Raw genomic sequence first — 26,199 nt, 5'->3', positions numbered from 1 at the left:
AATACATTTTCTTTTTTTTTCTTTTGAGAAATGATGATTCTTTTTTATCCATTGGAGAAGAAGATGAGATTTGGAAGCAGAAATACCTGATTTTGGAGGAAGAGGACAAAGATGAGGAAAAATGATCCACATGCTTAAGCTGGGGATGAGATAGATATCAAAGAAACAGAGAAGTAATACTTTAACTGCTGCTAGCACCATCAAAATTCAAGTACTGGAAACATACTCTGGAATAATGAAATTAGCACCACTATGTTCTGAGTGGAACTGAAAATAACTCATAATATGGAGAAGTGCCTACAAGGGATGTGGATCACACTTGGTTTAGTGTATGAGGTAGTTTAAACCTTTGGAAGTCGTGGTTTTAAACTTCCTCTGTGGAAGATAGTCAAAGGCCACAAGTGGTGCAAACTTTCATGATTTTTTATTTTATTTTTTTGGTTTTTTTTTTTTGGTTTTTTTTCTTTACAAAGGTTGACATTTCCCAAAGCAAGGTGTTAAATCTTGAAAGACTTCCAAGTCCTTTTGGGGCTGTATTAAGTTTCATTGCACAATGCTCCAATCAATTCTTCTCCTTCTCTTTCGCCCAGAGTTTAAGCAAGTAGATGAACAGAAAAAATGGAAGGAGTCAGCTCTCATTACAAAAAGAAATGACAAAGAATAATTCGGGGGGGGCCTTTAAGTTAATTTTAGTTCATTCATTTGAAACAGACTGGGCCAATGTGCAAACCGAATTCTTGGTCAGCGCCACCAATGTCCAAAGGTGCAATGTCAAGGATGGGCAAGCGAGATGGCTTATTTGTTCTGTACTCAATGATTGTTTTGCCCCATTTGTTGTTCTTTCTCTGCAAGAGAAGATGTATTAAAATTGTTATTGCATTATTCATAGAATTGAGAATTGTTTCACCTAAGTGGATAATTTCTGAAATAATTTTACTTAAATTTTACTGCCATTGTTTGCAAATAAGATACCCATATCCAGTTATTTAAACTCTAATACAGAGAAAACATTTACTTTAACCTTCCCATATTATTCATGCTGATTAAACACTCAATGAACCTTGCCTGATCTTTTGAAGACTTGACCCTACCCCTCCTGCACCTTTCTCAGCATGCTTCAGTTTCCACAGAATTTGGGTCTGGTTCCTCAGAAAAGCTTTTTCTTTTCTTTGTCACATTGCACACTACAGGATTTGTTAGCATCCTAGTCTTTGTCACTTATTAAAGATCTGGCACAGTTGGTTCTATAGGCTATTTATCCTCACTGGATAATTTTTTCTGGTCTGACTGATAATCTAGTTCTGAATCAAAGCACAACTGTCATTAATACAATCATACTGCCCATGCTTTGTGTTACTTACAGAGCAGCCATCCACAAGAACACTGAAAGTGAATCTGCTGTTGCCTTCAGCTCGTAGTTCAACATCATTGGATCCCTGGAGTATAACAGCCTTTTTAAGGTTTCCAGTCTCCTCATCCATGTAGGCAATGCTGTTCTTGCAGTGGTAGGTGATGTTCTGGGAGGCATGGTTGGCCAGGAGACGCATGAAGGCAAGTTGGGTGGCCATGTCCTTTGTGGTCACACCTTCACCATTGTATTCAAACTGAAAAGACAAAGAAACCCACTCAATTGAATTTCTGGGGAAAATTGAATGTTTACATATTTTCTGTAGGAATAGAAAAAAAAATTAAAGACCACAAATATCTGAGATCAGTTGCCTATTTCAACTGCAGAGCTAGAAAACACCACACAGAACTAGCAGGAAGTAAGGTGAAAGCTGGGCACAAGTAGTGGATGGAGTTAAGCTGTAGAATTCTGCTGCAAGATATGGTTGTTGTTAGCAATTTATGTGAATTTAAAGATGAGATCAGACATATTCAAAAGAAGAGAAATCCATTGTTTCCATAAATGCATGGACAATGCCTGGCTCAAGAAAGCCCTGATTTTTTATTTCTTATTTTGGTTTTATAGAGTAGCATCTGTAGATGTTATGAATGTTTGCTTTCTTATATTCTTTAACAGCAACCGCTTTCAGCCAATGTGAGAAATAGGACTCTAGAGTACCCTGGGTCCTTGTTCTGACCCAGTAATAAATTTTTTTTGTTTTTACATTAAAGAACTTGGAATCTGGGATTTCATCATAAGACTAATTCAATTTCATTTAAAAATTATGAAATTAGTTCTTAACTGTACAAAAAAGGACTATCCAGCAGGCTGGTACAACGTCTGACATGCAGGTAGATATATTTCTTGCTTTTACTTAATGGCAATTCTGAGTGCTACAGTGGCATACACTTAGGATCTGTTATGTGTAATAAAAATATCTTTTCAAGAATAGCACAATGTCAAAAATAAATCTCAATTTAAAAAATAGCAAAAATTATTACTTTCTCAGTTTCCAGACTGTCTTTGTACTAAAGTACCACATCCCAGGCCAGGATTCCCTTAGAAATGGCCACTAATCATGCTGAATTGATCATTGGCAGACACTAAGAAAAATTAGAACAATACTAAAAAAATCTCTTTAGCAGACTGTTTGAAGACAGAACTGGAACCCTGTTGCCTTGAGATAAAATGTAGCTGTTCCCCTTTTCATATTTCTCCTCTAAGAGTTTAATTAATGAGTTTTGCTCACTGAGAATCAATGGGTGGGAAAATCCTTCAGAAAACACTGTAAGAAACAATCATCCTCCAATGCATCACATACCTGAGTACCACCATTGATAGTTTCACCGAACCATATGTGCTTTTTGTCCTTGAGATTCTTGCTGACATACCAGGTCTTAGTTGGAATATCTTCACGGCTAGCATGAATGCAAGTCTCACCAGTGGCAAAGTCACAGTATGCTCTAATGGCATCTGCAGTGCAGCCTTGGTTAGGATCAATCCAGTAGAAACCTTTGAGGAAAGAAACACTTGCATTCAGTTTATATTCACTGGTTTGATATAGAAACTCAGAGAGGTCATAAATATCACAGCTAAGTACAGTACTGAAGTGATAATTGGGAGAAATACACCTTTTAAACTGTCAATTTGTAAGAAATTAACTGTATTCAAAAACTAGGATTAAACATTTTTTCATTATTTTTAAAAAAGACTGCAATAATTGCACAACAGTAAATGTTTTGAATGTCTCTGAATGTCCTCATAGATATGCATTTTCACCAGAGGCACAGAACATCATTACTAGCCATTTAGTATTTTCACTGGTTGACCAGGGTTACCATTCAAAAAAAGCTAGTAAGTTGAAAATAACTTGCTGAGCCAGAAAGGGCAAATATCTGGCACTAACGTACCGCTGCTCCATTCTGGGTGGCTAAGTCTGAGGTCACGGCAGGTGCGAGCTGGGTTCTTTTTGGAGCCTTCTGGGGTCAGCAGGGTCTCAATTTGGTTGTTCAATGTTTTCAGAGTGGCATCAACTTCATAATCCTTGGGTCTGAGAGAAGGCTGATCAGCCCGGTAGTATTCTGCGTCAAAGCCAACTTCATATCCACCACCATTGGGACCAGGAGGACCAGGGGGACCAGGAGGACCAGGGGGACCCTAAAGTTTTTCAAAAGCAAAAGTCAAGAAGTATTCTATTACAAATATGATTAGTTCAGCAGACTATTTTCACACATGAATTGTCTTACTGAAGGCTTGAACCCTCAGCAATAATCTGAGGAATGACCTATGGACCTGCTCTGTGGTAACTCCTGTGAACTAAAGCAGAAGATACACTGTGTAGGACTACTACACCTTTGTGCTTATACTGGCTGGCCATAAAGAATGAAGAAAGACTTCAGGTTTAAGTTTATTAGGGAAATGTTGAATGTTAAATCACACTATTTCAAAATCCCTTATTAAAATAGAAATAAATCTCTCCATAAACTAAGATTTTAAAGTGTTTTTCATTTAACTGTTACCTAAATGTGTTAAATCAACAAGACATAAGTTATACTCACAGCAGGGCCTTGGCTACCATGAGAGCCACGTACACCAGCAGGGCCAATGGGTCCAGGGAGACCATTGCGACCATCTTTACCAGGAGGACCAGAAGGACCAGGAGGACCCTAGAAGGAAACTTGAACAGTTTAATGACAGTAGAGAACGCTACAAATAGGGATTCATATAAATTAGAGTGTAATAATATATTCCATAAAAAGAATGAGAGAATTATTTGCATATACTCTTAAATTCACATACCCTTGGGCCAGCAGGACCGTTGTTACCAGGAGGACCTTGATCACCATGTTGACCCTATTGGGAAAAACAAATGCATACTCATTAAAAAAATGCAATGCCACACATTGTATTAACATGATTACATGATTCAAAAGGGGATCAGCAGATGTATTTGGGTTCAGAGAGTGGAAATCTAAGGCAACTGGCATTAGTGGAGTTGGGATATAAAATGTATAAAAGGAAAGAGAGTGAAAATATTTAAAAGGATAACCTATAGGAGTCTCTATATTGTTTCTTAGGGTTTTCTCTTTAAAATAAGAGACAGAATTCCCAAAGGGGATACCAGAATTTAAAGGGAAGATAATCTGTAAATGACTTGCTTCTCTCCGATACAGAAACTTTACAATTTTTGACCAGAAAATAAGAAATACTGATTAAACAGAGGCAGAGCTTTTTGAATTCTGTGCTAGCCAAATGTAGTTTGTAGTTTTCAGAGCAATAAATGGTGCAGTTCTAAAATCAACTATCAGCAGCATTATTAAAATTCATCCTATTATGCAGAGAGCACTGAGTGTTTGGATCTTATGGCTTTAGAAAGATGATGTAGAGTGAACCAAGTCAAAATACTGAAAATAATTTACTTACAGCAAGACCAGGAAGACCCTGCAATCCATTGTGTCCCTTCAGGCCAGGCAGACCTCTATGTCCCTTATCACCAGGTTCACCTTTCTCACCACGTGGACCTTGTGGGCCCTAGGAAAGGATATACATGCCAAAGAAGGCCTGAATTAGATATTACTGACAAAGAATGAATTAAGTATAAGCATTCTGCATTATGCCACAGGTTGCCCCTGATATATTTATGTATATCCTGTTAAGATGCCCAGGAAAAGTGTTAATCCCAAAAGCTTCAGGTTCAATCCCATGAGAGAAGATGATCAAGATCCTAGATTTATAAATATTTAGGTCTCCTTAAGCACTACTTTTTGTGCTTGAATGCAGTTGTAGATCCTTAATGTTAAGCATATGTTTTTTTATTCTTGTATCAATGTAGTAATGTATGTAGAAATTAAGACTTACAGCGAGACCTCTTGGGCCAAAAGCACCAGCAGGACCAACAGCACCAACAGGACCCTGGAAAAGGAAAAGAAAATGCATGTCACTGATGCATATCATACCTAATAAGGGTTCCATTCTAAACATATCTCTACAGAAAGCAAAGTAATTATTCACATATTATAGGGTTTTGATGCATATATGTAAATAAAATGCACATATGTATGATGGACAAATGTTAGTCCTTTATCAATCAAAAAAATGTAAAATCTCATCAACTTACAGGATCACCACGGTTTCCAGGCTTTCCAGAAGGACCAACTTGGCCATGAGGACCAGGAGCACCCACAGCACCACTGGGACCAGGGTTACCAGGAGCACCACGCTCACCCTGAGAATAAGGGAATGCAAGAGAGATGCTGTGTTACTTCTGACTTACACATATTGGAAGATTTCTTTCATAAATATGAAATAAAAGGAAAGAAGTAGTCACCTTGAAACCAGGAGCACCATCACGGCCTGGAGGACCATCATTTCCAGGATTGCCCTGTTAAAGTACCATTGAAAAATATTAAAGCCCATCAATATCTCACATGGAACTTTGTGCCAGCCTAATTGCTCTTAATGAGATTTAGAAGACATTGAGATGGAATAGCACAAATCTTGAAGGCAAACTCTGTTGTAAGTCCCACATTCAATTCCCTTACATACATTAACATTCTCTTAAAAAATAGGGTGGCCTTCAAATATTTTAGATTTTACAATGCCAATATAGGGGAAATTCATGACTTTTTGTTCTGTTTCTGTAAATGAAAAGTTAGTATAAGAGTTGTATACTAACAGTGCCTCAGATTATCAAATAAACTTCCCTGATAATGCTCAGAGAAAAATTTGTATCTTAAATCCTTAAGGAGAACTATAACGTGTGAATATTTTACTTTTCTTAGAGTATAAGTAATACCTAGAAACTGTATGGATACCCTTCTTCAAGGTAATCTAATAACCTGGATGGCTGCGTTAAATGGATAAGTTTATTCACTGCTCTATGAAAAGCTGGTTGCAGGGCCCTGTCCACCAAATAGTCATCCATGAGGTAGGGCATTAGAGGGGGCAATTTATTACATCGCAGTACTTCCACATACCCCTTTCCAGATAGGATACAGGTCCTCCACTCCCTGCATTTACCTGTAGAGCTCAGCAGTACCTGCCACGCAGGCCAGAGTTTGTTTCATCATGTTTTTAGCCTCCTTTACATCTCATGGTGAAGGAATGCATGTCAGGAAACATTATGTATATACCTGACATTAAAAAAAATTATCACAGATAATCAGCTTCCCTGACATAGCCTCCCTCTCTACAGCCAAAAGCTTGTTGCATGGGATGTAATGCTTTTACCAGCTCCTACAATGAAGACGACTTCTCAATCTTTTTTGGCAATTAAGCAAAAAGTCAAAAGATTCTGATTGAGACTCCACGATATCCTTCAGACACAATTTATGCCTTGTCACCCTGTCAGAGCTATTGGGGAAGAGGACTGAAATTCGCTCCGTGATGAGGAGGTTCCCTGGTACCACTGCTCTGTTTTAGACCTTGCCAATAAGGTATTTGTGTATTGGGATCCTGATACTATTTTCCCTGAAGACACTGGAAGGTACAAGTTTGCTAGCAGAACAGCATCCAATTGCATTCAGTTTCTCTGTGCGTTAGTCTTTGGCTCAGAACAAAAGCAAAGCAATCCTGGAGAGGAAAGAAGTCATAGCTTACATCACGACCAGCTTCACCAGGAGCACCATTAGGACCGGGAGAACCCACAGGACCAGAGGGACCACGAGCACCAGGAGGACCAGAAACACCCAGAGGACCAGGTTCACCCTAATACAGGAACAGTGGTAACAAAATGTAACACAATACAACAAAAAACAGTCTTACAGAACTGTCAGCCTATATCTAAGAGAAACATTTTTCTGCAGTCAGTTCTGGAAGTAAAACAGAAACAGGAGACAATGAGAAATATATCAAACTAGAGCAAAATATTTAAGTTTCTAGCTTGTCTGTGTCTTGCTAAGAACAGATGCTTCTGATGCCATTCAAAAGTATGTTCACCTGCAGATACAAGTCTTGTTTGTCTGCAGCAAACAATAGTTTCTTCCACTGCTCAAGTCTGTTGGCTCCATTTAACCAAGATCTGTTTGCAGCAGAAATGAAAACAGAATCTATACCTCCTGCCTGCCACTATTCCGTAAGAGGAGACCTCAGCATTTTTCTTTGTAGTTTAGTGCAGTCAACGAGTCATATACTCACTGTTGCTCCAGCAATGCCTGGAAGACCACGTTCTCCCCGAGAGCCAGGCAGACCAAGGATACCAGGAGCACCAAGAATACCCTGAGGACCTGGGGTACCAGGAGGACCCTGTGAGATGAAAGATTCTATTAACGGGGGGGTAAAAAAGTCCCTCCGTATTTCTCATTTATTTTGCTCTGTAACTACTTTCTAAAGATCTCAATGTGGTCATTGCCAGTTTCCAAATGGAAAAAACTGTAACCTAGGTGGAAGACCAAATCTAAAGGTCTGTAAGAAAGTAATGCTGATTATATTCTGACCCCAATAAGTACATTTGCTTTTCCTTTCTGGACAAGATCTCCTATTGTCTTGTTCCCATTCTCTAACAGTGGGTGGTACATGAAAATTGGAGTATTCAGAATGGAGAAGATGACTGTGCTAAGGGAATTGCATAGCGAAAAAACCAACCATCTGATTCTGTGACAGCCTTATCATGTACCATCTAGGTGCCTTCTACCTCCCCACAAGCCTTAGAGCTCATTACCGATCCTTTGAAAAGTCAAAGTATGTTTAATTAAGAGACTTCAATTTCCTTAAAATTCAGCATGTGCTACTAAACTTGGCATAAGTAGTCATCCTGAAATATTACTTTGTTACTCCTAATTGCAGTCACACCCTCTAGGTCAATTACAATATAAAACTAAAAAATTTACTGCTTTATAGCAGACCTTACAAGGCAAAAATTCAATGGTCACCTACAAATTTTTAGCATACATGTCCAACAGTGACAGTGACAATTTTATTCTTAGCTGTAACTTCTATAGATTATGGAAGAAACTTCTATATATTTACATTGAGAAGGTAGAGAGGTAATTCACACAAATAGTTACTTCTATAAGACACCCAACACAGAGGTAATGCTCTCTTTTAGGGTCTTTTAGTCAAACATGCATAAAAAATTTCCTTAATCTCAGTGGAGCTACTGCTTAAAAACTTTGCTAAATATGGTAAAGAAGAAATGCCCTTCCAAAGTACCAAAAGTATCTTAGAAGCTGTAACATTTACACAAAGAGAGACACTTGTGATGAGATGTGATACTCAGTTACTTACAGCAGCACCAGCTTCTCCAGATGGACCTTTCTCACCAGCAAAACCAGGTGGGCCAGCAATACCCTGTTCACCAGTGCGGCCAACTGGACCAACATCACCACGCAGACCTCTAGGACCATCTTTGCCAGCTGGGCCAGGAGGACCAGGGGGACCAGTGATGCCCTAGAGGATCAAGCATGAAAGTGTCATCATTACAATACAGACCAGAACTAGGGAGAAGAGAGTAGGTTTCATTCCATTTACAAAAATGGTGCTTTGCAATAAACAGGTTATCAGCTGCTATGGAGCAGCAACTGTTACTACTTCTGTTAAGCAGCGCATAGCTGGAATCAGCAGAATTATTGAATTAGGGAATGTGGCAAAATTTTGCATGTAGATTTGATTTGAAACCAGAGACATAATTGCAACTATAAAGCTTACAGGGAAAAAAAAAAAAAACAACAGGATTGTTTAACTTTGGATGGTGGGATTTAAAATATAGGAAAGGAATACCTCTTCCTAAGGCTTGGAACACTGTTGTTAAAAGGAAGTTTTATGAAACTCAATTGGAAATGACTAGTACAATTTCAGACTTGTCTTCCACTAAAACTTCTCCATCAGTTACTTACAGCAGGGCCTGGAGGACCAACTCTTCCAGCAGCACCAGGGAAACCAGTCATGCCCTAAAAATAAAAGTCAAAAGGAAAATTTAGTATAAAGGAAACAATGACTTCATGGAAAGCAACAGTGCAAATGGTAAAAGCCTGAGGACTTACAGGAGGACCAGCATCACCACGAGGGCCAGCAGGACCAGCAGCACCAACGGGACCCTATATGTGAAGGGTAGAAAAAGAGAGATGAGTCAAGCAAAGACCTGTTATAAAGGGGACCAGTCTCACTCCTACAAAAAAGAAACAGTTTTGTTATTTACTTTAACTGAAGAATTTTTGGGCCCCAAAGCAGAATGTGATGATATTAGGGGTAAAAAATTCTCATTGACTTCTTAAATCAATATGGTAAGGATTGAAGTGTTGCATAAAGGGGCATGCATGATTCAAATGAATCTGCCTTGCCAATGTTACATGCATCTAAGCAAATCTGGAAGTAAAATGTGAAAGGTGTAAGGCAGAGAACTGCAGGAGTCCTGTTTGTATAGTATGACTGCTACAGCTATGTAGTTCCAAGATCTGGTACTGGTCTTACAGAAGCTATGGTAAGATCCTCTGCCTATGTTATCTTGCAATATTTCAGAGTATTTTAGATACCAAGACCTTTCTTTCTGCATCATTTCCACCAATTCCCCATTAATGGGCTGCGTGCATATGAAACCTTTGGAGTATATTATAAGCCCATTTTCAAGGGTGTGCACCAATTTGAACATACACAGCTGCACAACTGGATCTAAAAGTCAGGCTGCAATAGCACATTCTATCTCTAAGGCCCTCGGCTCAGGAACTTACCCACAAATACCCCTTGAATGGTTCAAGACAGACAGATTTTGCTGATCTTTAGCACAAGTTGAAAATTATTTATTTTTTTCTCTTCATTTCAGTTCCAGACTCATTATCTCGGCCCACACAAATAAATTGATTAGGTTTATATAATGAGTGAAAATGAGGATGTTGACTTTCATTACAGCCTAATTTGAATTTGTTTCTTTTGTTTGTTTTCTTTTAATTACCTTTTCAAAATTCAAGGCCTTCAGGTTAGCATATTGCTTGCATAGCACAGTTAAGAACCATTTTATCAAGATACAGTTCACTTACTGGTGGTCCAGAAGCACCAATTGGCCCAATAGCACCTGTTGGTCCAGTTTCACCCTTTGGTCCCTTAGGGCCACGCTCGCCTTTAGCACCAGGCTGACCAGCTGCACCCTATAGGCAGAAAAGGAACACAGAACAAGGAGTTGAAAAAGTAAGCTAAGAAAGTAAAGGAATGGTGTGGCATCAATAAGATGAAAATGAAAACAGTACTCACAGGAGGTCCAGCAAATCCACTAGGACCTACAGGACCAGGCTCACCACGTTCACCCTAAAGAGAAGACAATGAGGACTAGTTGGAATTGGCTTTAAAAGGGCATTTTTGTGAATATCATGTCTTTGACACAATGAAATATTTGAAGGAATTGCTTCTTACAGGAATACCACGGGCACCAGCAGGACCAGCGGGACCAGCAGGACCTCCTTCACCCTGAAACAGACAGGAGACATTACACGGGGGAAGGCCACACATGTCAAAACAGATCTTGTGGTATTTATGCATACAATCTATCTCCCCATGTCTCTGTTTTAAATCTACCCCGTGTTAAGAATAATTTGTAATGATACTTGGACAGGATGAAGAGTCATTAGGAGCTAATGTGTTGTCGTTTGACACCATATCTGAACCTCTTCCCAGTGTGAAGAGGATCATAGCCTCAATCAGAAGGAATTCAGACAAAGCTCGAATCCGAAGATTTTCTGTAAAAACCATTGCCATGTAGATGTTCATCCATTCCCTGCCCTTTTAAGAAAAGGTTTGTGGCGCAATGGAAAACTCCCAATAACACTTGCTTCACATAATGTGAGAACTTGCAAAACTTGTGCACCCTAACAAGATGGAATTGTTTTCTAGTAGACAAGAGTCTTCCTCTTAAATATTCATACTGTAGGCAAACTGTATAAACAAGACACTTTTTCATTCAAAGAGCAAACTTACCCGATCACCAGCACCACCAGCAGGGCCAGGAGCACCAATAGCACCAGGGAGACCCTACAGGTTAAGAGAAGGACATCATTTCTAACAAAAGGTAAGCAAGAGTCAACAATTAAATTCTTTTTCTCTTTTTTCCAGGAGCTAGGCATGTGACTTTATCCCAGTTACTCTTAATATATTTTACATAACCTGGTGTCTTTAAATTCTATGCTGTTACTTTCCCCTCCAAAGTATGAAATCTAGCGCAAACAGCCAAAATGCCAAATTAATGTTGCGTGGCTTTGCAGGCCGCCTTTACAATTAGCTATGGGCTGAGCCCATAAGGTTCCAGAGACTGACACTGGTTCACACTGACAACTGTCTGTGAAATAGTGATCTCTGCCAATGTCATATCTCTGCTTTCATGCATGAAGAGTGATCACTTCTCTCTCACTCCTCAAATTCAAACACCCCTGAACAAGGGACTACACAGTTGTACTGACTTGCATCAGAAGCAAGCAGTTGTTAGAGGAAATGGAATATGCTGGAAAATAGAAACCATAAATATCATTTTTAATCACTTATGTACTCGGGTGCATCAAAGTAAACTCAAGTAGAACCAAAAGATACTTACACGGGCACCATCTCTTCCTGTTGCACCAGTATCACCTCTCAGACCTGGGGCACCCTAAAATAAATACATAGAGGAAGCAAGCATTATCTTGGTAATGTACAAAATAGTTTGTCAGAAAGACAGCCTGAGTTGTTCTCTGAATGCACATGTTCTACAGAGATACCTATGCTGGTTTTGGTTTGGGAATGGACTTATCTCATTCTTATTGCTGAGTATGTACTTACCCACAAAGTGAAAGTGTAGACAAAGAGGACTGATATGACTTGACAGAATTATTACTTTATATATAAACCTATTTTCTTCCAGGTAACAAGAATTAAAAATTCAAAATTATAATGTCTGTTCCAAATGGTGAACATAAATACTACCTCAAAACCCCTTTTCTTTTGGTCACAAAAGAACCAAATGTAAAAATCTTCCTAGGGATTTATGTTATGTATTCTATTTGAAGCAAGAAAAGAACTGATAAAAAAAATGAAGTCATGAGTGGTCATGTAAAAGGCCACGTTTTCTGTAATAAAAATAGTATATATGTATCACTAGTGTCAAAAAGTCAGGCAAGCACTCTGTTCTCTCTTCTTTTTGAAGAAATCCTACTCTTCTGCATTAATATGCATGCCTGTACATAGTTTTTATAAAAAGTTGCAAGCAATTTTCATCTTAATTTCTTTATAGTCACGGAGCATAAATGCAGTTGTAATTTTTTTAGTCTAAACAATTAAAAAGGTATAGAAATCTCAGTTTAGAATTTAAATAATGAACTGAGTAGAACTTGGAACAAAGTGTGCCTAACAAGATAAAAATCCATTTTACGGATAATTATATGAATAAAGCAGAGTTTGCAACAGGACTTACACAAAACTGTGAAGTCTGGTTCCGTGCAAGTGCTTGCACTGGCTGAAGTTTTCTGCTTCTATTATATGCATCTGATACAATCAAAAATTTTTTGTAATTTCATAGAATCATAGAATCACCAAGGTTGGAAAAGATCTACAAGATCATCCAGTCCAACTGTCCACCTACCATCAATACTTCTCACTAAGCCATTTATTTATATATGTTATGTACTACATCAGAAATCAGAGTAGAGCTGTTACGGATTTGAGCAGACGACACTCAGTTCTTCATGATCCATAGGCCCATTCCTGCTGTAAAGCCTGTATTCAGATTTAACACTGCTTTCATAAAGGTAAACTCATTGTTACCCAATGCTGTAAAGCCCTACCTGCCACTTAAACCAGTTCTAAATGCTAAGCAAAGATCAAAATGCAGTCTTTGTACTTCAAAATATTGTCACTCTGTTGGATCAACAAAACCTTTACTTACTGAGAACTAATGAGACACCATGAAATACAATTTCACAGCAAACAGAAATTGTATTTGGGTAACCTGCATTTTTTTTTCAGTTAGTGAAATTCAAGCATCTCCCAACCTGTGTATATGTAACACAAAGAACATCAGCCTTACCTTCTCACCCTTGCCTCCTGGAATACCTGCAACACCTCTCTCTCCTGGGATTCCACCAGGCCCAGCGGGACCAGGAGCACCAGCAGGACCGACGTTACCAGGCTCACCCTAGCAGCAACAGGTTATTGTGTAAGAGATTGTGAAATATGGAACAATATTGCAATATGGAACAAAATTCTTCCATTACTTATAAGCCCATATTCTGTTGGCTTGTAAATATACTGAGTAGTATTTGGTCTCTAGCTATTGTGCATTTGTAACTTTTCAGTGAAGATGCTGGACGTGAACTCTCTCTCTGACTTTGTGGTCCCATATTCCAAACTAAACCTTCATGGGAAGGCTGCATATGAAGATCTTGAAAATTGAGCCCCACACTTAATTTGGCAGAAGACCACGCTAATCATTTTGGGAAAATATTGCTTACCAGACACAAGAATGTCATTCCCCGGGAGGGTATAAACAGGCTAGTATTAATTTTAGCCAAAATCTCAGACTAACAGTATTCCCAGCTAAGAAGCAGTATACAAGTTTATTCTAAACTGAAGCTCCCCTCCCATTCTCATCAGTGATAAACAAAAAAAATCCATATTAGAGTGGACTAGCTGTTATAGGAATTTACTACTTGAAGAAAGGGCCCAGTACCTATGATGTTTGTGGATTATCCGTTAGCAGCAACCATTTATATTGAGTAAAGAAGGTTTCTGACTGCCCTCATCTACAATTCAATAGTGAGGCAGTGGTAGCTGGAGAAGACATACCTTGTTACCATCAGGGCCTGGTGGGCCAGATGGACCACGGCTTCCAATAGGACCAACAGGACCAACAGCACCACTTTCACCAGGAAGACCACGCTCACCCTGTGAGAGACAGTCTGATTTGAGTTTTTCCTTTAATTGTTCTGTAGGTTAGAGGTTTAAAAGCATCAACTGGTAGCAGTGACACTATGATCCATTTTTAGCTGAACAAACTACTATTAATATCAGAATTACGCACATTAAACTGGTGGGAAAAACTGGCTTTAGCTTTTGACACAAATAAAGCAAAGTACCAATCAGGTCAGACAATGGATCCTAGAGAAATGAGGGTCACAGAAATTGGCAAATAATTGGTTTTACAGTGGCAAATGCCACCAGGAAATAAAGGTGACAACTAAAACCTACTAATGTGACCTGAACATTCTAACAGGAATAAGGGTACATTTCAAAGAAGATATTAACTGGAGCTGTGAAAATAGCCAGGAACTGGGCTCAAATTCACAGTAGATTACCAAATGTAGACATACTAAAAAAGACATCTTGGATTATCCCAGCATAATCAAGCTGAAAAGCAATGAGTAATCTGATAGGGCATAATGGAAGTTTTCAGTTACGCGAGAGAATCTGGGGGTTAGAGCAAGAACTATAATGCAATCAAATAACTGACTCAAGGAGAGATGGCACACTCTGAAAAGCACCAATGAGACCTCATGCAGGCACTATGGAATTTTTAGGAAGTGTTAATTTTGTTATACTGAGTATTGGTAAGACCTAATTTGGAATACTGAATGAAATACAATCTGGATGAGTACAAGATGCTTAACATCAAGCTAGAGCAAAGACACTTAACTCCTGCTACAATGATGAAGGGAGCTTGGGCTGGGAAGATCAGCAAAATGAAGTTTTAAAGAAAACATGGTTACTAACAGCCTCACAGCTGACTGATGTAAGAATGAATGGGAGTATTTGTCACTCAAGTACATTCAGTCAGGAAGGCAGAATGCTTATAGTGAGAGAGAAGAGGAAGAATAGTTTAAATATCAACTTTATAATAAAAAGATTCAGAAAGCAAATAAATAATTGAGCATTTTATAAACTGAAATGTGAGAGCTGAGTACTTATTGCTCTGGGTAGGCTCCCTGCAGCCCTTTTATCACAGTTCAGGAGTGAAGAGAGCTGAGGGCAGTATCTTCTAATGACTATTCCAGGCTCTGGACTCAGCCTGCCTTTTGTTCACAACACCACCACATGGGAGGCAGAAGCTGGCTAGCAAGGGTGGTATAACTGAATTGGTGAGGCTCATAAGTCTACCCCATTGGGTAGATGGCAATGGAGTTAAAATTCTCATATGTGCCAAGCCTCATTGCAACACTGTAAGACTGTTTTTTTCTCACCCATATTCCTACTGATAAAAATGTAGGAAACCAGATCATCAGGACATCATTACTTGGGTAGTATTTGTTTTCCTTATCCAGAAATTTACTAACAATGGCAACTACTGTATTGTATAATCAGGCATATCCTGACAAGCAGAAAGAGCAGAAAAAATTCTGCTTCCAGGTAGTCTGCTGCAGTACATGATATTCTGCACTTGAGAAAAGTAGCTTGTCTTGAGAAACCTGTAAGTGCATACAGTTGATACTAATTCTAAATACTGCATTAACAAGTCTCTACTAGATTTCAGATGAGTCACTCACCCGTGGGCCAGCAGGACCAGGGACACCAAATTCACCATGGAGACCCTAGAAGAGAAGAGATGGATTGATAAAGTTTATTTCAAGAGCAAACATATTAGCTCACATTGAACTTTTACTGCTAATAAACAAAGTTCAAATAGAAATGCTTCTCAAATTTCAGCAGTATGTTGAAAATCTACAGACTAAAATCAGGTTTTTTTAGATACAGAAACTGTTTTCATACAACTGCAAAAATCTCAAAGCACACATGCTAAGAGAGGCACTTCTCATCTGAAGAGAGTTAGTTACTAAATTTCAAGCTCTTTGGTCAGGCGCATGCAGTGTAAACTGTCACACTGGGACATGGAATGATTAATTACCAACTTAAATAGCTGATATGATGCACAGGATGCACAATTTGCAGGTTCCATCACACACTAACCGTGCAGAACCTGGTGCCTGAATTATCACCAAGTTATCTCCATTGTATGCCACGTAAACCCACTGAACTTCAGCAGATGAGCAAAGGCATGCAACTGGAGTAATGCTGGTTAGATTAAACCTTGCCTGTTTCAAAGGAAATCTGGAATGCAGTGTTCTTCTTGTGCTGTCTTGTCTTTTATGGGGATGTTTTATTGTTGTTTATGGTCTCAAAAGCAAAGGACTGCTTTTTTTTCCTTTAATAAAGGAACTTTTAAAAAAGGAAGCGCGCTCCAAGTGCCAAAGGACCTTCTCCATTGGTGGCTAATTTTAACAAAAGGGATTATTAAACTCTGCATATAACACAGATCCCTTTTGGCAAATGGATTCAATGGACTCCTGCTTCACCACAATTGTTAACAAAAGGCTTATGCAATACATGCCTTTACTTGAGCAGTACTGTATCTGCTACTCACCCTTTCGCCTGGTTTGCCAGCTTCACCAGCTGGACCAGAGGGACCCGGCAGACCCTAAGTGTAAAGAAACAAGGATGCAAATCAAGTTAAGGCAGAAGAACTTTATGCTTTGTAAACCATAGGTAAAGTAGGGCCGAGCACATAACTTCTTACCTGGAAGCCTGGAGGGCCAGCAGGACCTGTTTCACCCTTTGCACCTTGGTTGCCCTGGATAGAAGAAAATGAATTTGAAAATGAGAAGTCACAATGATGAAAAATAAATCACAAATTGGATTTGTGTAGAGGCTGTTACTTACGGTGACACCAGGAGGACCTTGAGCACCATTGTTTCCCTCAGGACCAGGAGCACCCTAAATATGTTCAAGCAGAAAGCTGTTATCAAAGTTTTTATTTGTTATGAGTAGTATCTGTCTAAAGTGCTTCTGTGCCAAAACCAAAAGGTCTCTGGCTGCTTATTTTGAACTCATACTGCTACTTTAAGTTGAATCCCATTTGCTCATGAGAGCTTCACTTGCAGAAGATAATACAAAACTAAATTGCAATAGGTAATTTTAAAGTTACTGCAGTAACTTTATCCTTACCAAAAATTCTTTTGGAATTTGGAATTACAGATAAAGAAATCTGGCCAATAGGTGGCATTTTTTCTCCCAGAACAGATCAATTATTTGATTCCTTAGTTGATATTTTGTAAATCCATTTATAAATTCCACTTATCAGTAGGAAAGTGATGAAAATTTACAGAGTAGGATAGAAACTATGCATTCTCCACAAAAATTTACAAAGGAATTGCTATTTTTTCCTTTTTTATAGGAAACTAAAACCATTAATTACTTAATCCATATCTAACAAGAGTAATTTTCATTTGCACTAATATTAATCTTCAAGTAACAGTCTCCGCTGACATGAAGCTATGTGAATGCATTCCAACATACTCTCCTGTTTTGTCACCCCTTCATGCTTTTACAAGACAATGCTATCTTATAAAACAGGCTTTGAAAATCTACGTTCTTCTCTCTGGAGGTTGATAAAGAAGACATATTCACATACCCGTGGGCCAGCAAGACCAACATTGCCTTTTTCACCAGGTTTGCCAGGTTCACCCTGAAGGTGAAAGAGAAAAAAAAAAAAAACATGTAAGTCAATTAAGACTTCACATGAGGTTGAGATTATACTACTGGATAGAAGGTGATATTTCCTTGATGAAAGATTCATTGTAACGTTTCTTTAATTTAAAAAGCCACAAAGTACATCTGGCTTGTTGAATCAAAAAGGAAGAGCAATAATGCAAATCAGCATTTCATCTTCTCAAAACTGTTTGATTATTTTTGGGATAGTAATGCAAGCTCCTGATATGCTGTGCAGTTTCATATGTAATTCACTAATACCTCTGCGTGCGCACATGTGCACAGCAACACCACACATCTGGAGAAAGAACTATTATCTGTTTCATCTGTGGGTCATATCAAGAGCCCCAGTGAAACTGATGGTAGCTTTTCTTCTAAAGTGAGCAAGATTCGGATTGTGCTCCAAAAATAAAGATTTCATGTCCAACTTATACAGAACTTTTACTGAATTGTATATACAGAAATGAAAGAATGGACATAAAGAAATGATAATACAGAGATTATTAATCTCATCACTTCAATGTCCAAGCATTCCCAAATTAAGTATATTACTGTTTGTTTAGCCGTATCTTAGATAATTGGAAAGCAATTTAAGAAAGAACTCTTGAAAGTGAGCAAATACCATTCAATAGACAGTACAGGAATACACAGATGCATTTGGCAGTTAAGAGTTGGGAACCTACAACTTAGTCTGGAAATAGAAATAGAAACTTTCTCTACTGTACTTACAGTGGGACCTTTTGGTCCAGGGAATCCAATGTTGCCAGGTTCACCTCTATTACCAGCTGGACCAATTGGCCCAACCCTCCCATCTGCTCCAGGGAAACCCTAGAAAAAGGAAACACACCTATGAAATGACTAGTGGAGTACACAAAGTCACTGTCATTTGACTTTTAAACACTGATCATATATCACATGCATCTGCATTCCTCCCTTTTTCTTCTTGTTATAGAGCTCTATATTTCTTCTTCCCCTTCCAGGACAAAGGCCCCATCTAAGACCCACAGAAATGAATGGAAAGTCTTTTTACAGATCTGAGTAATTGAGTAGTAGAGTCTCACTGGTTTTAAGTAGCTGTATCAGAGTTCAGATTTCTGCTTCTTAAATCTTCATTGATGCTTTGCATGCACTGGGGAAGCAATTATAACCAGAGTACTTACAACAGGACCTTCTTTGCCAGCAGGACCTGGGCTTCCAGGTTGACCTGGGAGACCCTGAGAAAGGAAAGGTTTCATGTTTTTAGAAGGCAATCAAACCAGCCAACGTTTAAGCCACACTTTTCTTTTCTTTTTTTTTTTTTTTTTTAAACAAATACATGCATGTGCATGCACGCACATAAATGAGACTGTATGTTCTATCAAGTTTACATCTCATCTAAACTGGTGGTGTGTGCTTCCATGCAGCTGAAAATGACTGAGGTTAGGTGTTTTGCTTAGATAAACTCAATTAGGCTCAACTTTAGGAGAAAGTTTGCAGACACTCAGTAGTTCACAAATGCAGTGAAAACACTCTTTGTGAAAGGTGGGTAGAAAGGGAAAAAAGATTAAAAGGACAAAAGTCATTGACATTTACATAATCCGGGCGGATCCAGAAACAATAAAGAGGATGGCTTTTTTCAGTGAAATCATTAGCAAAATAAAACTGAAATAATTGAGATCAGTCATCTCATATCACAGAGGAGATATACACCTCAACTGTGATCTTAATGGTCCCATTCTGTAAATAATAACAAGAGGAAGTCAGTGGAGTAGCCAGTACGAGAGGATGCTGCTCCATGACCAAGGCTATTAGATGCTACCACATACAAGAATAAAGAAATGAATTTCAGTAAACATTTTGATGGTGCTTAATCATGTTTTTTCAGCGTGCTGATAGAAATAGTCTAATTGTGGCATGAATAGACTTCCTGCAATTGGATATCTGAATAATTTTATCCACAAAATGCAAGTAGTTTTCTTTTTGCACAGTTCAAACTTACTCTTGGACCCATAAGACCAGGCTCACCAGGACGGCCAGCATCACCATTAGGACCCTTAGCACCAACAGGACCACTAGCACCACGGTTACCAGCAGGTCCCTAACAACAAAAGAAAGAAATAAAATTAGGAAGAGGTAGCAAGAAGTATCACACATTTGTATGTAAAAGAAGATGGTTTAGAAATAATGATTCAGATAAGCCTTACCATGACACCAGCTCTGCCATCAGCTCCAGGGAGACCACGAGATCCAGGCACACCCTACAAGTGAATACAAATTAAATTTAAAAAAGGAAAGAAAAATATGTTCCTGTGAGATGGAGTGCCAGCTAACTTTCAGCTTTTCAAGAAAGTCTGCTAAATGTTATAAGTGCAAATGCATATTGTGAAAGAAATCCCTCTCATTTCCTTTCTATTTCTCTAAATTCTTATCTGCTTCTGTGAGAGCATTTTCAGTGTTTAGCACAATCTTAACAGTGGGTCTGCCCAACAGCTGGGATCACACAACCAGGCAGGTGTTTCAACTGCACATCTCTGCAGTGTTACTAGCTTCTCTTGAACTCTGTACAATCTGTGAAAGGTGCAATAACAAATTCTTACTTCCACTATAAAAAAAACTGATGAAAGCATTGCCCTTTTTCCTAGCCTTTTCCGGTGAAAAAGGCACCTGTACAAAGCTACATACCTTTCTGAAGGCCATTGTGTTGTTTCCTGGCCCAGTGCTAAGCATACTACAGACACTCTTGAAGACACTGAATTTAAACATCTCTCACATTACATGTGAGCTGACTATTTCTTTCAAGCACTTATATCTCATTATGAAGCTTTATAGCAAAATCAGTGTTAATTCTCTAAATATTAATCAATGGATAACACAAAGCAACCTATAATTAATTCAGGGATAAGATAATAAACAGCATTAATGCAAAACAAATAGGGTTGGTCCCAACAAATCAAAAGGCTCGGAATAGCAAAATGGCCTTTGTCTAGTTGCATTAACACAAATTTAGTCATTTATAATTACTCAATTTCCCTTTGCAAATATAGCTTTATTTCTTCTTTCCTTTTTGCTTTTACTTCTGGAACAAGAAAAGAAAACTTACTCTTAGACCAGCAGGGCCAGGGGGACCAGCAGAGCCAGGTTCACCGTTGCTGCCTCTCTTGCCTTCCTCACCACTTGGACCAGGAGGGCCAGGGGGGCCAGCAGCACCCTATTTCAGCCAAAAGAGGAAAAGAATAAATCAGATGCTGAGCTATAGGTACTATGAGCGTCTATTCATTCAAATAACACTCACAAATTGCCATACTTACAGGCTCACCCTTGTTACCACTTTCTCCCTTGGCACCAGCAGGGCCTGGTTCACCCTAGAGTCCAACATAAAAAGAGTTCCTAGGATTAAGCACCATTCTAGAATTTCTATCTATAAATCCTATCTGTACAACATTTTCATGAATCAAAAATCTTTAATCACCCAGTGTCACACTTGACTCTACTTTGACATGGTCAGTTAATACAGCTGTACTTTAGGCTTAATGGGCATGAAAACAAACACATTGAAGATGTTTAGAAATTATAGTAATTGAACTAAGAAACACTTTGGGCTGGTTCCTGTACTGAGGATAGCCCTTGAGGGTCTGACTGTGAGACTGCTATCACATCTCTATTGATATCATCAAGAGGGTCAGAGCTTAACAGTTCTTGCAGCCAAAGTGAGTACAAAGTAAACCTCTTCAGTCTCAATGAGAGACAGAAACAAGCTACGATGCTTAATTATACTGAAGCAACAGAAGTCTCTGCATTAAATGGAGAAGCATCTGGAAGAAATATTTTACAACGATGGATGCTGTATCCAGTTTTCAAGTGAAGACATGCAGGAGACAGTCACTTACAACAAGTCCCCTAGCACCACTTGGACCAGCAGGGCCAGGAGGACCAGGAATACCACGGGGACCGGGCAGACCAGGAGCACCAGCAACACCAGGAAGACCCTGTGCAACACAGAGAAAACTTACTGTAAGTTCATTATCTTTTCGGATGCATTAACTGAAATGTGGTGTGTTGGTTTTTTTTCTTAAAGCAAATAAGTATGCACATGGCTATACTTACAGCTGCACCTTTAGCCCCAGGAAGACCATTAGCACCAGGGTTGCCCTATTGAGGCAGAAAAAAATTATACTGGTTAATTCAGAGTCTCAAATGCACCCATCTGACAACAGATAAAGGCTGGCAAGATACTCACAGGAGGGCCAACAGGACCACTGGAACCAGGAAGCCCAATCTCTCCTCTTGGACCAGCAGGACCAGTAGGGCCAACATTACCAGCAGGTCCAATTTCACCCTGTTTGAGAAAAGGATAAAGCTCTGTATCAGTATCCAGAGTGTTAGGGCAATTGCAGAGTAATTTCATTAGCCTGACATTATAAGACAATCCAATACAGTTTCCTGTTTCAAAGTCTAGGGAAGCAAGAAGCTGAGAGGCCTTTACTGGAATTTAAAGGCACTGAAACTGGTAAAAATAGGTAGATCCCATCAAAGCTGATGGACAACATGGAACAACAGATGATCAGCATATCTGTACTATTACAGAAGGCTAACTTACAAAATCAGAATTAAGATTCCAGTCTTCTCTACAAAGACGAGTCTCAAGCAGTGGCATGAGATGTCTCAATGTGTAGGAAACCTAATAGACCTAATCTTGTAAATAAGCTGTTGTTTGCATGCATGCAAAGTGTGCCTGGTCAGAGAACTGGAGTCTGGTTCTCACAGTGGTGTAAATGACAGGGAAAAAGATTCTTGATACCAATCTCAGAAACTTGCATTGAAACCTATTATAAAACTGAATCATGCAAGATTACACAAGAATCAGACAAGAAGAAAATGATACTGCCCAAAAGCTGAAAAGTTTAAATGCAGTTTCATTGCTGCATTTAATTTCTCCATCAATTTCAAGAACCCAGGTTGGAAGGAGCCTGATACACAGCTAAAGCTTCTTTACCCTTCTCTTCTTATGTCAAGTGATGTAAACTGCTACTTTGTTTATTTGTCATGATCTACATCATTTTTCAAAGGTGTATACAACCATACCATGTAAGATGTGCTGAAAAACTAGGTTACACCTGCCTAGCATCTATCATCTGAATCAGCTCCCTCCTAACTCAATCATAGCTACAGCTTCCAGACATGATTTGCTGGCTATGCTGGCCGCCTGATCTTTTCTATACGTGTGATAGATGAAGGTCTACATCCAAAATACAAGACAGTACAGCCAACTTCTGGAATAGATCACGCCCTGGATCCCAAAGCAGGTTACTTCTTCCAGTTATATGGTTTTAAATAACATGTGAACTCTTCAGAGTGTGTGTGTGTGTGTGTGTGTGTGTGTGTGTGTGTGTGTGTGTGTGTGTGTCAGCTGTGGAATAACTAATAACTATATCAACATTCATATAAATATTCCTCCAAATACTGTAGGAATTATTCCTCATTCTGACCTGTAACTGACAAGATGGTACTACCACTTCAGGTAATTTCTGCTGCTTAACAATACTAGTTACCACATTTTGTATTCACTGTCAAATGTAGCTGCAGAGGCAGACATTCATACCTTAGCACCAGGAGCACCTGGGAAGCCTGGAGGACCAGCAGCACCAATGGGACCCTATGAAACCAAAGGGAAGCATTTGAGCAAAGGCTTTCAACAATGACAAAAATTTTGCTGAAATAAACAGATTTTAGAAAAGCACATTTACTTAGACATTTCTGCACACTGAAATATTATTTGCCTTTTGCAAGTCTAAACTTTGGTTCATTACAAATAGTTGAGAGTAAGGTCAATGCAGAAAAAACACTTGCAGTGTATCTGAAAAAACATGAATTAAGCAATGAAGCCAAACACCTGAGGAAGAACAAAGAGAGGATAGGCATCCTAGACAGACAGGTATCTGCAAGACAAGATGCCTTGCTGTACTGTCCCAAAACAAATGAGGAGCAGTGCTGCACCCTGCAAATGCTGGTCTTAGAGTGGCTATTTCTAACACATTTACAGTATAGGGATGACTGTGTGCACTTTCACACCAGTAACTGTTCTGGTCTATTGCAAGAGTCCATTATTGCAGATAGCATTTTTCCTTCTTCACACAAGAGAAGTGAACTGGTAAGATCTTTGCATCTCTTTACAAGCCAGTGCTTGACCCAGCTGATATTGAAGTCATTAAGAATGTCCAAGGATCCAAGAAATTGGATCAAGCTTAACGGCTAATGAAGATAGGAGTTGCTTATAAAATATGAATGAATTAGAAATCTTCATTCATACCCAGAAAAATACAGTTTGAGGCAGTTAGTATGTGCTTAAACCTCTTTTATGGCAAAAGCAGCAGCATTTCAGCTTGCCAAGGCTACTGTATCTAGTGATTGCCATGAGATTTATGTTTACGACAGGACAAGCTTCTTAGTGTGCAGTACTCAGCCACCAACAGAGAAAAGACATTAATGGATTCATAGCCTGTTAGCCTTTAATGCATTGTACTACAAAGGGACAATTCTTCTTTGATGTTTAATAGAACATGAAACTCATTCATAGCTACTGGGGATTGATATCTCCTTTTGTGAACTAATACTTATTGTAGAACTGCCACATAGATCCAAGGGAATAAAATAGGTCAGCCTACAAAGTGAAGAGGAATTGGCTTCTGGCATTCCATAACTGGGTACGTGGCATTCTCACTGGTTTTGCAGAAGCAAAGAAAAAAGATTAAATGCTCTGCAAAATACCTATGAAAATATAAACGTTCTGAATTTCTATTATGGTGACTCTTTTTACATTTTTAATTCCCAAAGGCAAAGGAGGATAACAATATTTTTGTTCTTGCTTAAAAGAAAAAAAAAATCCTTTACAGAACACTTGCAACATGAAGACCTAAGCATGTGCAAAATACTAGTATGGACACCAAAACCCAATGCAAGTTTCTATTGCTGTCCAGTCAGAGCAACATGAGAATATTTTTCCTAGGGTACTTTATTTACCTTCAACGTATCAAAAGCAGTTTGGATCTTCTACAGAGTACAACATCAGATCTTGGCTAAGGTGTCTTTGTGACTGCATTTTAAATGCTCAATCACATATTTTAGAACACCCTATGTAGGAGGACTGGAGTGAAATTCATAATTCTGCTAATGTTCCTATTCTGCTGAAGGATGGCAGATGTTTGCTGTGATGAGAAGCATTAGAATCAACTTTTGGTAAAGTTGACAGGATCACGTATGGCTACATCACCAATGTACATTTTGAATGCTGGAAGGAAAAGCTACTCTGGCCTATTTCTGATTCTTTTAATGTATTTTTTTTTATTTTTTATTTTTTACAGCTTTGAACTACGTTTGTACACACATTTATGCCACTGAAATAAATGAGGTTTAGTAAAGTCAGTGGTGTGCAACAGCAACACTAGCTCCTTTAAAAAGGGTAAATCTGTACTGCAGGTGCAAACTTGTGTCGTAGAATGAATGTAACACTTTTAGAATATATGTAATATTAGTCATTTGCAACATATGCATTAAAGCTACCTGTTAAAAGGTACAATCTTTAATTTTGGGTTGAGAATTCTTCTGTTAGACTGATGCAAATAAGGATTTTGTTCACCAGCTCTTTTACTATGAATTCATCAGTGTAAATGACAGAATATTTTGTCCTGTAGATATAGATGGGTTTAAAATAAATCCCAAGGATCACAGCACGTTGTCTGCAAAGAACTTACAGTTTTTTTAATGCTTTTTGTGGCAACCTATTAAGCAACAAAATACCCACACAATCAACTTCTTTGAGGCCTGAAGAGTTCTCTATAAATGGAAAGATGGGCATAAGGCCTAATGGAGCTAAGCTGTTAAAGATCAGGACTGGGACTTACTGCAGGTCCAGTGGGGCCAGCGCTGCCATCACTCCCACGAGCACCCTGTAAGCACAGAACATAGTGAGTAGAGACAGGCAAGAGTCAACGATCAGAGAAAGCCACAGTAAGTGGCTGATCATTAGTACCAACAGACAGATGGGAAGCCACTTACAGCTGGTCCAGGGGCGCCTATTCTTCCTCTCTCACCAGGGAGACCGCGAGCACCCTGAAAGAGAAATTAGTTCTTTTAGATCTGTCTACTAAGCAAACATACAGATTTTTTTTCACTTGCTAAGTCTCTATGCAAAGTAGATTGCAACCAAACAATTCTGTTCCAAATATTAATGTATTATTACATTTGAGCATCTAGCCAGCTGGACTGCTACTGATGAAAATAATTGGCCAAAATGCTGGCTAAGCCACACCTATCAGATTTTCCACAACAGCACTAAATACTTACAGGTTGTCCTGGGGTACCATTTTCACCAGGGGCACCAGGTTCTCCCTGTGAAAGAAAAAATTAAC

At 38.8% G+C, this 26,199-nt stretch overlaps 1 protein-coding gene across 3 annotated transcripts in view; it reads right to left on the bottom strand.

Moving 5' to 3' along the window:
* Positions 1-402: 402 nt before the first annotated feature.
* COL1A2 (collagen type I alpha 2 chain) overlaps positions 403-26,199 on the bottom strand; it is a 37,415-nt gene continuing 11,618 nt past the window's right edge. The window contains exons 11-50 of one of the 3 annotated variants that reach the window (XM_085227460.1): positions 26,135-26,179; positions 25,847-25,900; positions 25,693-25,737; positions 23,394-23,447; positions 22,032-22,130; positions 21,899-21,943; positions 21,682-21,780; positions 21,103-21,156; positions 20,895-21,002; positions 19,999-20,052; positions 19,794-19,892; positions 18,976-19,029; positions 18,545-18,643; positions 17,739-17,792; positions 16,988-17,041; positions 16,845-16,898; positions 16,692-16,745; positions 15,817-15,861; positions 14,123-14,221; positions 13,365-13,472; positions 11,898-11,951; positions 11,288-11,341; positions 10,727-10,780; positions 10,568-10,621; positions 10,357-10,464; positions 9,367-9,420; positions 9,220-9,273; positions 8,612-8,773; positions 7,523-7,630; positions 6,986-7,093; positions 5,715-5,768; positions 5,505-5,612; positions 5,246-5,299; positions 4,811-4,918; positions 4,187-4,240; positions 3,946-4,053; positions 3,262-3,544; positions 2,709-2,899; positions 1,362-1,604; positions 403-845 (exon numbers count right to left, since the gene is read on the bottom strand). In XM_085227460.1, coding sequence (XP_085083586.1) covers positions 699-845; positions 1,362-1,604; positions 2,709-2,899; positions 3,262-3,544; positions 3,946-4,053; positions 4,187-4,240; positions 4,811-4,918; positions 5,246-5,299; positions 5,505-5,612; positions 5,715-5,768; positions 6,986-7,093; positions 7,523-7,630; positions 8,612-8,773; positions 9,220-9,273; positions 9,367-9,420; positions 10,357-10,464; positions 10,568-10,621; positions 10,727-10,780; positions 11,288-11,341; positions 11,898-11,951; positions 13,365-13,472; positions 14,123-14,221; positions 15,817-15,861; positions 16,692-16,745; positions 16,845-16,898; positions 16,988-17,041; positions 17,739-17,792; positions 18,545-18,643; positions 18,976-19,029; positions 19,794-19,892; positions 19,999-20,052; positions 20,895-21,002; positions 21,103-21,156; positions 21,682-21,780; positions 21,899-21,943; positions 22,032-22,130; positions 23,394-23,447; positions 25,693-25,737; positions 25,847-25,900; positions 26,135-26,179 — 3,537 coding nt within the window. In that variant the 3' untranslated portion in view covers positions 403-698. The remainder of the gene's footprint in view (positions 846-1,361; positions 1,605-2,708; positions 2,900-3,261; positions 3,545-3,945; positions 4,054-4,186; positions 4,241-4,810; positions 4,919-5,245; positions 5,300-5,504; positions 5,613-5,714; positions 5,769-6,985; positions 7,094-7,522; positions 7,631-8,611; positions 8,774-9,219; positions 9,274-9,366; positions 9,421-10,356; positions 10,465-10,567; positions 10,622-10,726; positions 10,781-11,287; positions 11,342-11,897; positions 11,952-13,364; positions 13,473-14,122; positions 14,222-15,816; positions 15,862-16,691; positions 16,746-16,844; positions 16,899-16,987; positions 17,042-17,738; positions 17,793-18,544; positions 18,644-18,975; positions 19,030-19,793; positions 19,893-19,998; positions 20,053-20,894; positions 21,003-21,102; positions 21,157-21,681; positions 21,781-21,898; positions 21,944-22,031; positions 22,131-23,393; positions 23,448-25,692; positions 25,738-25,846; positions 25,901-26,134; positions 26,180-26,199) is intronic. The other 2 variants (XM_085227462.1, XM_085227461.1) reach the window with 2 other exon arrangements.

Source organism: Meleagris gallopavo, chromosome 6 (assembly GCF_905368555.1).
Source record: "Meleagris gallopavo chromosome 6, MGAL_WU_HG_1.1, whole genome shotgun sequence".
Lineage (NCBI taxonomy): Eukaryota > Metazoa > Chordata > Aves > Galliformes > Phasianidae > Meleagris > Meleagris gallopavo.
This window is presented reverse-complemented; position numbering and strand designations above follow the sequence as displayed.